The 12320-nt window shown below is 53.6% G+C and overlaps 4 protein-coding genes across 4 annotated transcripts; 3 read left to right on the top strand and 1 right to left on the bottom strand.

The window, feature by feature from the left end:
* Positions 1-2382: 2382 nt before the first annotated feature.
* PHACADRAFT_186125 (uncharacterized protein) lies at positions 2383-3725 on the top strand. The gene is made up of 6 exons (XM_007398083.1): positions 2383-2543; positions 2600-2718; positions 2767-2978; positions 3028-3078; positions 3131-3482; positions 3540-3725. The coding sequence occupies exons 1-6, from the start codon at positions 2452-2454 to the stop codon at positions 3710-3712; spliced, it is 999 nt and encodes a 332-aa protein (XP_007398145.1). The 5' UTR covers positions 2383-2451; the 3' UTR covers positions 3713-3725.
* Positions 3726-4017: 292 nt separating this feature from the next.
* Positions 4018-6634, top strand: PHACADRAFT_259849 (uncharacterized protein). The gene is made up of 3 exons (XM_007398082.1): positions 4018-4232; positions 4304-5603; positions 5783-6634. The coding sequence occupies exons 1-2, from the start codon at positions 4109-4111 to the stop codon at positions 5329-5331; spliced, it is 1152 nt and encodes a 383-aa protein (XP_007398144.1). The 5' UTR covers positions 4018-4108; the 3' UTR covers positions 5332-5603; positions 5783-6634.
* A 64-nt stretch (positions 6635-6698) lies between these two features.
* On the bottom strand, positions 6699-8325 carry PHACADRAFT_30457 (uncharacterized protein; the record flags this gene model as incomplete). The annotated part of the gene is made up of 2 exons (XM_007397560.1): positions 6699-7483; positions 7539-8325. The coding sequence occupies 2 exons, from the start codon at positions 8323-8325 to the stop codon at positions 6699-6701; spliced, it is 1572 nt and encodes a 523-aa protein (XP_007397622.1).
* Positions 8326-8576: 251 nt separating this feature from the next.
* Positions 8577-11228, top strand: PHACADRAFT_148058 (uncharacterized protein). The gene is made up of 12 exons (XM_007398081.1): positions 8577-8604; positions 8670-8818; positions 8874-9020; positions 9085-9466; positions 9517-9628; positions 9680-9914; positions 9967-10057; positions 10116-10222; positions 10279-10483; positions 10546-10693; positions 10749-10897; positions 10995-11228. Exons 2-12 carry the CDS (start codon positions 8685-8687, stop codon positions 11076-11078), a joined length of 1794 nt encoding a protein of 597 aa, XP_007398143.1. The 5' UTR covers positions 8577-8604; positions 8670-8684; the 3' UTR covers positions 11079-11228.
* Positions 11229-12320: the final 1092 nt, after the last annotated feature.

The following is a 12320-nucleotide window of genomic DNA, read 5'->3' as shown; positions in this document are numbered from 1 at the left end:
ACGCTGCACCCTGCCGCACCCTGGAACCGAGGCTATTGTTCCACCTCGTACGACGACCTATGCCCAGCTCCTCTTCTACATGCCAGTAGGAGTCTTCGAATTCAGCGGTTATGGGTACTTGCTGCATTGCCAATGTTCGGGGATCCCCTAAGATACAGCGACGTCGCTGCCCCGTGCGGCAGTATTATCCCGGGGCTGGCGGGATGAGGCTCAAAGAGGCACGTCTCTGCAGCATCAACGGCCAATACCACTCGCTGATCTTCTTCGCTCACATCAATTCGACCTGCCTACCATAGCCTTTGGACCCGGTGAGATGTTTCACATACGTTGTGTTGCGCTCGTCCCATTTGATGAGTACCGGCTGGGCGCAGGTTATGAGCAGTTTTCCGACAGCATTTTGTGCGTAGTAAGATTTGCTAGTGCAGCGTTGCCAGGACCTTCGCGCCGGACGTTAAGAAAGGGGGTGGAATATGCCCAACGTCTGCTCGTCGAGACCAATGCCTCGCTTCCGTGGCTGCCCATGAGCCGTCTTAGCAGGGAGTTCCACATGCAAAAGCTACATCGTTGGAAGCGTATAATGTGCGGTACTTCTAATTCAAGACTTCGAAGTTTACCTGGAATTGTGAAGAAAGGTCCCAGGGCGTGACATGAGGTTTCCTCATTGCCATGTAGAGTGGCGTGATGCTTTATCGTTCCATTCGCTCAATGACTGACTGAGAGTTTTCCAGATACACGTGTCCCTGGGCTGCGACACCTAAATGAAATCAGATCTCTGTCCTGCTTTCCTAGTATCCTGCGCGAATCACCACAGGATCCTCCGAAGTACTGTCTCCGCTAGCGTCCGGAGCAGAGGAAGCGTCCTCGTTGCCGCCGTACTCAGTATAGCCTTGCGAATGGCCTGCCTCGAATCCTTGGTGGGTAGTGACCCGAGGGATGACGCGTACCAGCAGAACGTGCCATTGGGATCCTATATGCCTCACCCTACGATATCGGGCCTTTGGGTAAGGCTTCCGTCTCTACTTATCGCTAGAGCGGGCCCTTCCACCAACAAGAAGCATGCATGTTTGCCGCCCGGTGTGTCTCCTTGTTACTTCGCCGTAGGCACCCACGTTGAACAGGGGTGGGTCAATGCATACGCACTCGATGTTGACACGGAATCATCTGAGCTGCTCTCTGCGAAGAAAGTTGGCACGATGGACGAACTCATCCGGCTGGCGAAGGCGCCTGAGGTTCTGCAGGACCCGCTCCCTCAAGACGTCACGTCCGACACCGGTCGACATTGCTGCTCCCACTCACATTAGCAGAATTGACCCTGGATCTGACCGGCAGAAAGCCAAATATACAGAGATGACCATTGGTGTCGTACGTATCGTTCAATTCCGTGAGCACAACCAAGCCACTGGCGTTTCTTCTAAAAGATCCCGTTCTCCACAGCCTTGCAGAGCGGAGAAGAGGGGGCTGCAGCCCGCCTGCCGGATACAACGTGCCTGCGAGATGCAGGCACAATAGGCAGAAGTTTCACATGAGTGATGTGATGAAGGCCGTTGAGCTCGGGGCATGTTGACCAGAAGTTAGGTCCACGAACGCTGAATGTTCTACTCGTTTCTGCAAATGTAAACGATGTCTCCATATGCATCGGCGTCGCAGCTGGTACGCTATCGAGAGCCGTTCCCTCGTCGTGCACTCGCTTGCTCATCCGCCAAATTACCTAAGTTGTGGGTAAGTACTTGCCCAACTGTATTGGACTCGGGGCGCCTTTCGCTGATGAGGACATTGTTAAGATCCGGGCGTTTAGCAGTGCAAGGCATTTACGCCACATCATGACGCTCCGCGAGCCTGTAGCCGAGTTTCTGCGTGTGCCACCAGTCATTTCTGACATATCCATCTGTTCCCACAAATATGAGCGGCTTTGAAACAGTTTCTGGCAATCTCTCCATCTTCAGCCTATGGTATCCCTGCGCGTCGACGGATCACTGATTAGATAGGGTTGCCATTTCGTGGACGCGACGACTAGGGTCTTGACTCGTCATGAGCTGTTGGATACTATCGAGCGTGGTATCTCCATCTGGCGCAGCATCGCTCACCTCGAGGCTGGAGTCTCGTCAGGGCATATATAGTGGTTGGATCCATAGTGCTGAACCATCGCCTAGGTCTTAGTCCTCTCTAAGATGATAAGGGAACAAGAAAAGCCTCAAATGTACGTCTCATACCTTGCGGCTCTTGGCCGTAGTTGACCGTCATCTTTAGTGCCAAGGTGATTCAGCAGATGAATAATGTTGCCCTTGCGCCAGTAGGCTATGGTGCAGAACTCGTGATCGTCACTCTCGAAGGTTAGACGGCAAGCAAGTCTTTGAAGTGTACACACGTGCTTACATTCCGCTGCCACCAGAGGTGCAGGTCTCTTCCCTTCGAGAGAGGCACTGCTGGCGATCCCTTCATGCGTACTTTACCATGTCTATCGACGGGAAGGAAGTCTATACTAGCGGAGCCGCTGGTGATCATGAAAACGATCCTCTGTGGCGTTTGCCGGAGCCGTTCAAATGGTGAGCATTATGACTACGATTAGGAGGACAAACAGACTGAAGTCTGTTATACTCAGTCCAGCCCACCCCTCGTCGTTTGTAAAGTTCGCTGTCTGCCGTGATGGCAAAGTCCGTGGTAAACAAGTTCTCGGAGAGTTCGAAGCTCCTCTTCATATCTTCCTCGGCAGATACGATGGTGAGTGAATTTCCTATGTGCACTTGGACTGACTCCCGACTCCGACAGAACGCCACAAACTGGCCTCGGGTGATAGTCCCGACAGTCGCATCGCCGTTCGGATGAACGCTGACTTGGACTGCAACTACTTATCACATGGCTTAGAGGCCGCGAAGCGTCGTTTATCCTCCGCGGAAAATCAGAGGAACGCCGCCGATTTTTTACGGGCCGTGGTAGAAAGCATTCAGATGCTCGGAGACCTTGGGGAACACCTGGCCAGTGTACGTCTCTTGGTTTTGAAGGCGTGGCCTGAATATTGACATCGTGTAGGCGCATCCTATCCTCAAGTTTGCTACTGTGCTCCTTGCAGCTGTCTACAACGTATGTGTTTGTGTTTATCATGAACGAGTCTTGCTGATGAAATCACACATAGACTCTCACAGCACATGCGCGGGTCGATGAAGAGATCAAGTCGCTTGCTAGAGCCATGAGGGACCTCCTGAACGATGCGAACAAATACAAAGGCTCGAAGCAGACAGAAAGCTGTATACAAAACATCATTCTTCTGGTCATGGAAAGCGCTTCATTGATGGACAAGTGGAGCCGCACGTCGTTTATTCGTGGGTCTTTGCAGGTCCATGTGTTTCTGCGAACTCATCCCTCCACAGTGAAGCCCTCTTGCGCACATGACTTCTTGACGCGTGTCAAAAAGTGCAAAAGTCAACTATGCGCCCTTCGTGCTACTTTTGAGGTGGTCAAGAACCTTGGCGAGCTGGACAATGACGGTCTGTTTTCGCACGTTCGTCAATGTAGTTGACAGCTGACAACTCGTAATGGTATAGTGAACCAAATTGGTGTTAAGATGGATGGTCATTACACTGATATCAGCGCTCAACTTACGCAAATTATGAGCTGCCTGAACCAGATGCGAAGCGAGGATTGTCGGCAGGTGGCGAAGTCCATGACTGTGGGACTCGCGGTTTACAAACAAGGCGTCCCGGTGACGGTAGTTTGATCCATCGCTGTGCGATATCTGGATATATCTGATGATTCAGTCCTACGTTACTATGCGTTGCTTCTATTGTTTGTAATCTACTGTGTGACGAAGCCTTGTTCAATACTGCTATCCTAGGGACTTTACTGATGTCTGACGTTCGGTGGTTTCTGGGGTCTTCCTCCTAGAAGAGCGCTTATAATTGGCGCGCGATTGGCGTATTTGGATGCTGACTTGGCCTAGACTCTGACCACCACCTATACTTTCCACTCACATCCTCTTCTCTTCCCTCCCCGCACTGACCCCCATTGAGCATCTACACACTCTTTAACTCCATCTCTGTGCTATATACTCTATCACAGCACTTTGCAGATCGATAGCCGTCGCCGTACCAAACCGCAGCTGGCCTAAGCAGCAATGTCAGGCGCAACGCAACCCTCAGAACCGGGCGCATCGCCGTCGTCCTCAGCGAAGCGACCGAACCAGGACTGGTTTTACTGGAACAAACTTCCTAGCATCCGTATCCTGATCCCACCCAAAGGTGCGTCGACGCTCGTTTACGTTGCACAATGTGAAGTACTGACTGGCCACTCCTATCGTGTACTGCTGCAGGAGCCCATTCGTACAAGACGGACGAACGCTGCTTCACATACTGCTCGCAATCGGCGCGCGGCCGTGCGCAAGGCCAAGAACCCTGGTGCCGCTCGATATGCATTCGCAAAGTCTTCCCTCATGAAGTTCGCAAGGTGATGCGTATCGTCGAGTCGACGCCGCAGGGCCTTATGGAGAAGGAGGTCGAGGGCGATACAAGGGTACCTTTGCCGCCAGAGGGCCAGCGGCTGCCCTCTTGGCTCACCGGCAAGCAGCGCGTGGGCGACAGCGGTGCAGACGACACGGAGGTGGATGATCTAGACGACTACGACCCGATGGGGAACAAGGGCTGGAAGAACATCGTGAACGATGTTCAGCACGAGAGCCAGGCGATTCGCAGCGGCGCGAAGGCGCAGGAGACCGACCCAGAGGTATGGAAGGCGGGCTGGTATGTGTGGTTGACGAAGAACAAGTGGGCGGTGCAGGAGAAGATGGACGGGATGATGACGGACCTCGAGAGGCAGGCAGAATGGGCAAGGATGAAGCACGACGTCAACCAGGAGTGGGAGCGGGCGCAACAAATGGCGGCGGTCTCTCCAGTCAGCGGAGATGGGCACCCTCCTCACGAAGAGAATCATAGCCAGCCCGAGTCCCACCCTGAATCTCACCCCGAGTCTCCTAGCCAAGGACATGGAGACACTGCGCCGTCGGCGACGAACGTAACTTTCGTCTCTGAAGATTCACTACCAACACTACCGAACCCACCCTTCCCTGACACAACCTCGTCAACGTTGCTAGTCCCCATACCTCTTCCGCTACCTCCAATCAATACATACCTAGCGAACCTTCTCGCACCAACGAACAAGGTCATGAAGCTGACACACGAGAGCTTGGCATCTGGGAGCCAATTCAAGTTCGCCGGCATGCTCTGGGAGAAGGCAAAGAGCGACCAGCCCTATGTCCTGGCGCGGAATGTCACGCGCAAAATCTGGAGGGTGTGGACTGGCGGTGAAGAAGACGATGGCGAAGGTCGAAGAAAGGAGCGATGAGCAACTCAGTACTGCGGTATGCTTCTCAGGGACTAGTTCGGATAGAGCTTATTTCGCAACGTGACTGTATTCATATAATATGCTGGCTTTCGCACTGTATCATGGTCTTCGTAGAGTACTCTTTCGTTCATGCTAACTACAACACATGTTCTTGCACTTCAGAGGCGACCAACGAGAAGTGGAACGAAGTGTATTGGGCACGTATAGTAACACTGGACAAGGACAGGTGGTTTTGCCCGGCTCACTGTTCACTTACATAGTGCATAGTAATCCTGTGAAAAGCGTGGTCAGCAAGGCTATATGCATATAGACATAAAACATTCAGGGTGTCGAAGTCTGGAGCACGCCCTCAAACAGCCTCCGTAGAAGCTGTACAAGGTATACTCCCTGAAGAAATTCAATAGAAATTGAAGCATCACTAAGAAGACGAGCGGAAGAGCATGACACTCACCCAAAACAGGCCTCTCGGCGCAGAACAGAGCGGACGAACCGCTCGAAGGAAGCAAAAAATAAAGCAAAATATGGACACCGCGTCGGGCGAGAGTAAGCCCCATTGTGTTTACGCCTTTGGCGGCGCAACCGCATAACTGTGTCTATGAGTAACCGTGGCTCCGCCCGCGAGGAAACACGCCCAGCAGAACAGGGACGCTCGTGTCTTCGCGTCCCCGCCGCCTTTGGGGTGAGCGCGTCCGTTGCGGGCACGACGAGTCGGCCGAGCGGGGCCCTGGGGCGAGCTCCTCCCGCGCCCGCCCGCCCACGGAGGGGGGTAGACGACAGGAGGGAGCAAAGCGCGCCCGCCCATCCCGATGTGGAGCGTCCGGGCCCGCCGAGCTTAGAGGCGGGGGTCTGCCGCGGACTCGGGACCGCATGCGCGCGCTCGGCCGTCCTCCGGGGACTTTCCCCGCAGCTGAGTGCGAGACGGCGCGCGGCCGATTTCTGTGCGTGAGCTGCGATAGCGGTTCTTCGCCGACGCGGTGGGTTGAGGAAAAAGAAAAATGTGCGCTTTTGGCGCTTCGTGTTGCCCGGGAGGATTTCGGGCTCCGACCGGGCGGTGCCGGCTCCTGCTGCGGCGTCGCGTCATGATCAGCTGTCGCATTCGCCAGTGGGGACCCTGAAGACTCCTTACCGCGGTCCACTGCTGGCCATGCGAGAACGACGGGCTCAAAGCCTTGCCCATACGCGTGCGAAATGTCACACGAACATTGGGGCGAACAGCAATAGATCCGCAACGATCTGGCCTTGGACGATCCTCGCCTCCGATGTCACGCCCCAAACGCGTTGGTCGTTCGGTGATCTCAAGAATCGTGAATGATAGCCTCTCAGTACAATGATATCGTATGTATATTTTTCTCACAAGGAACCATGTCTCAGCAGGGCTCGAACGGTGTGCGAACGACAGACTCAACCCTTGCGTCTGGGACCACGCAGGCGAATGAGCCTGGAGCCGTCGAATAGGGCCAACCATGATGGCACTCACGCCTCCTCTCTATAGGGTATGAGATAACGCCGCAACAACCCCTTGGTCTAGTCCCTCTGGTGCTGTTTTCTCTGACAGTGGCGATTTCCATTGCGGCTGCCGAAATGAGTTCTCGCGTGGAACGAGGCTTGTTCTCGGTGAGCGTGATAAAGTTAGCAGGAAATCTAGACTCACAAGAGCATCTCTGTTTGGTCCCAGCTTGAAGTATTTCGTTGACTATGGCTTCCGAAGCGACCTTCGCTTTGAGCAAAACGGTTGAGTTGTCGTCGGACGCTTTATCTTGACTGGCCAAGCCGACCTCTGTCGCGCACAATACCTCCAGGCGTGACCCCGACGCACTGTTTGTTTCGGCGCTGATATCGTCCATACTTTCTGGGTCGAACCGTTGACCGCATCGCGGTAGGCCAAGCCTAAGCTCGCACGAGACGACATCTTCGTAGAATATCTTCTGTAGCGAGTCTACGATCTCCAGCAGTGCCTCAAGTTTGGCGGAGACTCGTTCCAGCACCAAGGTGTGAATGTCCGGGAGAGCCATGTCGGCGCCTGAGAAGAATAGTACGTCGGCAAGTTCTGCAGCGATGTTCGAGGTAGCTGATGATCGCTCAGGAGCTTCAAAGTTCTGTGCACCGAACTTGTAGCTCAATGCTCGCCAGCGACGGCTTACTGGTGGACATTCTGCAGGGTTTAAAGGTAAGACTATATCCCCTAAACGTTAGTATACACGACTCACCCGATCCACGAATTTTGTCGTAGACGGTCTGAAGAACACGCGTATCCTCGGTGACATTTGTGTGCCATTGTGTGCTCAAGCGAGCGGCGTGCGAGGCGAGGCACGCCTGCAATGCCAGCTGAACGCAATGGGGGTCCTCGCAGTGCTTCACCACTCTCAACATCCCCAGCATCCTCTTTCCTAGCACGCTCTCCAACTTCAACCTAGCTCGCGTTTCCTCCTTGTGCGAATGAGCGCGGTCCCTTGGGCTATACTGGCAACTGTTCGCGAGCGTGGCTGCAAGCTGGAAGCTCTCAGCATTCAAGCGCTCGACCGTTCGGCGAACGTCTGCCAGCGAGGTTTTGTCCGTCGTATCCAAGAAGGACTGTATGCCGCGCAGCTCGTCGCTTCGGATACGGAGCAAGTCCTTAATTTCCTCGAGTTCTTTGCGCAAGGCCTCGAGCTCGCGCTTTGATTCCGTTTCTCCAGAACGCCCCTCGACACTCGCCTGCTGGTGTCCTCGACGGGGCAGCCTTCGATCGTTGTTGCCTTGCCTCGCCATCGCCTCTCCTAGGAACCGCCGCACCGGCCCACCGCCGACCCCCCTACGTCCCGTCGCCTGATCGCGAGGTTGTCCGTCTTCCACAGGGTCAGGCTGGGGCAGTTCGTCTTCGGCGCCATTGGCGACTCTCTCCGCACCAAGCCCGCTCCCCTCCATGCTCCCGCCGTCGCAGGGTATTGCAGGGGTGGCGAGTTCGAGAACGGTGATATCAACCGCTTGAGCGCGAGCAAACGACGGATAGCGCATGTTGTGGAGGCAGGGTTGGTCGAGGGCGAAGACGTTGAAGCTGACGCGTCCAATACCTAGACCTCCCTAACCCCAGCGTGTTGTCTTGCCACGTTATAGCCAGCTGGTTTACCTCACATTTGAAGAATGGGATGCTTATACGGGCTGCGCACCGCCCGGGATCAACCGACAGCTCGTTCGCATGAGGCTATCAGATTCCTGAACGAGGAGTGCCCCAGCCAAGGAAGGGAATTCCCCACCACAGACATCCTGGATCTCGTGATCTCAAAAGTTCGCAAGGTTGGTCCAAGTTTTTCCTTCAGTCTACCCTCATCCTCAGGTCTCACCGCCATTACCCGACCAAGCCTAATCGCCCTGCTATGCCCTGTAATACAGCATACGCCGGTACTGCCAGATCCCTCGTCTTGGCAATTGATGTGGGCACGACTTTCAGTGGCGTCAGCTACGCCATCTTGGACCCCAAAGAAGTCCCAAGGGTCCATACCGTGACCAGGTATGTGTCAAAGCCCCAACTAGTCAATGAGTAGAATGCATATTTTAAAACGCAGATACCCCGGTCAGGAGAGTGGAGCGGCGAAGGTCCCATCTATATTGTACTACAGCAAAGATGGAACTGTTTTCGCGGCAGGCGCAGAGGCTGCATCTCCCTCAATGAGGCTAGAGGCCGAGGATCGGGACCTTGTAAAAGTGGAATGGTACGTGCTCTTCCCATATAACGTATCTGTCAAAGCTTAAGCATAACAACGTTGGGATTGCTAGGTGGAAGCTGCACCTTTGTCCAGAAGCCTTAAAAACTGAGGAGCTTCGCCAGCGCCTCCGACCTCTTCCACTTGGAAAGGACGTTATCTCGATCTTTGCAGACATGCTGCGCTATCTGCTCTCTTGCACAAGAACTTATATTATCGAGAGCACCCTCACGGGCGAAAGCATATGGAATTCAGTCGTAGACCGCATCGAGGTTGTTCTAGGACATCCTAACGGTTGGGAGGGATCCCAGCAAGCCAAAATGAGGCGGGCAGCTATCATGGCGGGACTGGTACCTGACAATGCGGAAGGGCACGCTCGAGTGCACTTCGTGACCGAAGGAGAGGCGAGCATGCATTTCTGCATAGAGCGAGGTCTTGCCACGCACGTCTTGAAAGTTCGTCTTTCCATCTTGTGCAAGCGCTTGCTCATCGGGGTGATTCACAGGATGGCGAGACGGTGATTGTCGTTGATGCCGGTGGTGGCACAATTGACTTGACCACCTATACCTTCGTGACTTCAGCTCCAATTGTAATGGAGGAAGTTGCTCCTCCGGATTGTAAGCTCTCCCCACTGTCCCCTCAGTCATTTATCTAGATTTACTACACAGGTATCGTAGAAGGATCAGCGCAAGTGAACGACAGAGCGAAAACTTTTTTGACGGCGAAACTTGCAAAGTCTCAGTACGGTAATAGCGAAGACATCACATGCATGATAGATTCTTTCGAGACCATCGCAAAGCCGACATTTAGGAGTGATCAGGACAGATCATGGATTAGATTCGGTTCCACACGCGATAAAGATCCCGAATTCGGCATTAAGAGCGGCCAGTTGGTGCTTGAAGGGTAAGCTTGCTATTATCTTATCCTCTTGGCTTCTTGCTCACTCTTGCTATAGGCACGAGCTAGCCGCGTTCTTTGCTCCATCAATAGCAAGGACTATCGACGCAATCCATGCCCAGCGACTCGCGTCGAGCAAGGCTATATCGGTTTGTCAAGCCGTAGCTGCCCACATCACAGTTAGACCTGACTCATCACGATTTTCAGACTGTCTTCCTCGTCGGAGGTTTTGCCTCCAGTCCCTGGCTTTATGTGAGCCTGCAACGAGCCCTCAAGGACTCTAGCATCGCAGTCTGCCGCCCGGAAAACCATAGGTAAGTTCGACTCTGTCTTTCCTCTCCTGCGAAGCGAACTCAATTTCTATCTCTAGCAACAAGGCCGTCGCAGAAGGCGCAGTATGGTTTTTTCTCGAGCACTTTGTCTCCGTGCGGGTGGCACGCCTCACATATGGCACGACCTGTGTCATCGAGTACAATCCGCAGGATAGCGACCACATCAAGCGCCGCGGCAAGGCGTACATGCGTCCGTCTGGCCGGATGGTCATTCCTAATGCGTTCAACCTGATCCTCGCTAAGGTAAACTGGCTACTGCACAGAACACAACATGGATGGCGGCAGCGCTGATGTGCTGATGCTAGGGAACGAGCCTGCGCGAGCAAGACGAAGTATGTTCGCAGTGCTTCTACAAGGAGGCGTCGTCCATCACCGCACTCAACAAGATCTCCACCACAATAGTCTGCTACCGTGGCAGCGTGAAGAATCCGAAGTGGACAGATGCTGAACCTGGTACTGGGACATTCCTCTGTATGTACGACCCGACAGGATGCTGACCACATACCAGAGAGGTTCTCAACGCTGTGCACCGTCTCCGCTGATACGACTAAGGTGAAAAAGGAGAGGAAGAAGCGCGGAGGGAACACATACCATACTCTGGACTTCAAAGTTGTTCTCCTCTGCGGCTTGACCGAGTTTAAGGCGCAAATAAGCTGGGTGGAGAATGTAAGTGGCGATCGATATCTATTTGGTGACTTGATACTGACTATTATTCACAGGGTAAAGAGAAGAGGTACGCGTGTTCATCGTGAAGTGGATACTTGGATTAATTGTGATACCCTCCAGAGGGCCGGCGAAAATCATCTACGACGATGACACGAAGGCCTTGTCGAGATAATTCGCGTTTGCAGCGTCGTATCTTGTATTTCCGCTTAGTGTTTGTTGCTCGCCTATGGTCTTGTACCAACGTTTTGCGATATACTTATTGTTATGCTGTACTACTTCGCTATGTCTCATGGTGGTGGCAATCGCAACAATGTGGTATCGAGTTCTTATCGTGGAAATAGTTAATGGTGCCACCTTTCATGCATACACCAGCCCAATCCCTCCATCTGCCTGGCCGCCACTTACCGGACGCCAGCATTGATCCCAAGAAGCACACTGTCGCAGTATGTTGAATAATAGTCTATTAGTATGTTCTTACAGAATCTCAGAGGCCCGGTAATAAATTCGCTACAAATTAAGGGGAAAGAGAGACGGGAAGCAGCTATCTAGGAGCACTGCCAAGCGATCATTATGTGAGAGGAAAGAAGTCCAAGAGAAAAAACTGTCGAAACAGGCCGTAACCTTAAGATTGGAGCCGAGATCCAAGCTGCAAGACAAGTTATACTGTAATTGGCGGTCCCTTTCAGAAGCCCAAGCGAGTGACGAACCATGGACGAGACCAGAGGCAAAGAAGAGTGGCCAAAGTACGCAGAGAGAGACAACCCAGGGTAGACCGAGACCGAGACCTGAGACCGAGATTGAGACTGAGACCGAGACTGAGACCGAAGGTGACCAGAGTCCCAGGCGGGATGGACAACCGACCATGCACGTTCGCGAAGAATCAAATTGGAGACCGAGAGAGAGCCAGATATGCCGCCGCCGCCGCAACGAGGAAAGGATGGATATGCTGATAGGACGTCCCAGTGCCGGTGATAGAACGATGTGTGTGCCGCCAAGGCCACCACGCGAAGATGAAAGGGGTCTAACCGCGAGGATAGGCAAAATTAAAAGAGGGTATGTCGAAAACGAAAGGCGAGGCAGAACGAACGACGATTAACAAAGACGACGCAGACGATTTGAACGTCACGGTGCCGAGCCGGTCCGGACCCATGACCGTCGACTGACTATAGATGTGCTGGCATCACGCCGCACGTATCTGTAGGGATCAGTCTCGAGTCAAGGGAACGACGCGAAGGGGCTCCGCCGTCCCTCCCAGCGAGTGGGAGTGTCGTCTTCATGTCATCGAAGTGCCTGCTGGTGGTGGTAGTGGTTGAGAGCGGACAAAATACGAAAGAGAACAATGGCAATGACGGGTAGTTTTGTGGAGTTATAGAGGGCAACTGGGTGAGGGTGGGAATAGGCGAGATGTGCTGCG

Source organism: Phanerochaete carnosa (genome assembly GCF_000300595.1).
Source record: "Phanerochaete carnosa HHB-10118-sp unplaced genomic scaffold PHACAscaffold_7, whole genome shotgun sequence".
Lineage (NCBI taxonomy): Eukaryota > Fungi > Basidiomycota > Agaricomycetes > Polyporales > Phanerochaetaceae > Phanerochaete > Phanerochaete carnosa.
The sequence above is the reverse complement of the archived record's forward strand: the minus strand, read 5'-3'. Positions and strand labels throughout refer to the sequence as shown.

Bases quoted from the DNA above. Each gene is read 5' to 3' on its own strand.
- PHACADRAFT_186125 (XM_007398083.1), top strand. From the start codon at position 2,452: ATGTCTATCGACGGGAAGGAAGTCTATACTAGCGGAGCCGCTGGTGAT. The intron at 2,544-2,599 runs GTGAGCATTATG...TGTTATACTCAG, and splicing joins TTGCCGGAGCCGTTCAAATG to TCCAGCCCACCCCTCGTCGT. The intron at 3,079-3,130 runs GTATGTGTTTGT...AATCACACATAG, and splicing joins TCCTTGCAGCTGTCTACAAC to ACTCTCACAGCACATGCGCG.
- PHACADRAFT_259849 (XM_007398082.1), top strand. From the start codon at position 4,109: ATGTCAGGCGCAACGCAACCCTCAGAACCGGGCGCATCGCCGTCGTCC. The intron at 4,233-4,303 runs GTGCGTCGACGC...GTACTGCTGCAG, and splicing joins TATCCTGATCCCACCCAAAG to GAGCCCATTCGTACAAGACG.
- PHACADRAFT_148058 (XM_007398081.1), top strand. From the start codon at position 8,685: ATGCCCTGTAATACAGCATACGCCGGTACTGCCAGATCCCTCGTCTTG. The intron at 10,223-10,278 runs GTAAGTTCGACT...TTCTATCTCTAG, and splicing joins TGCCGCCCGGAAAACCATAG to CAACAAGGCCGTCGCAGAAG. The intron at 10,484-10,545 runs GTAAACTGGCTA...TGCTGATGCTAG, and splicing joins TCAACCTGATCCTCGCTAAG to GGAACGAGCCTGCGCGAGCA.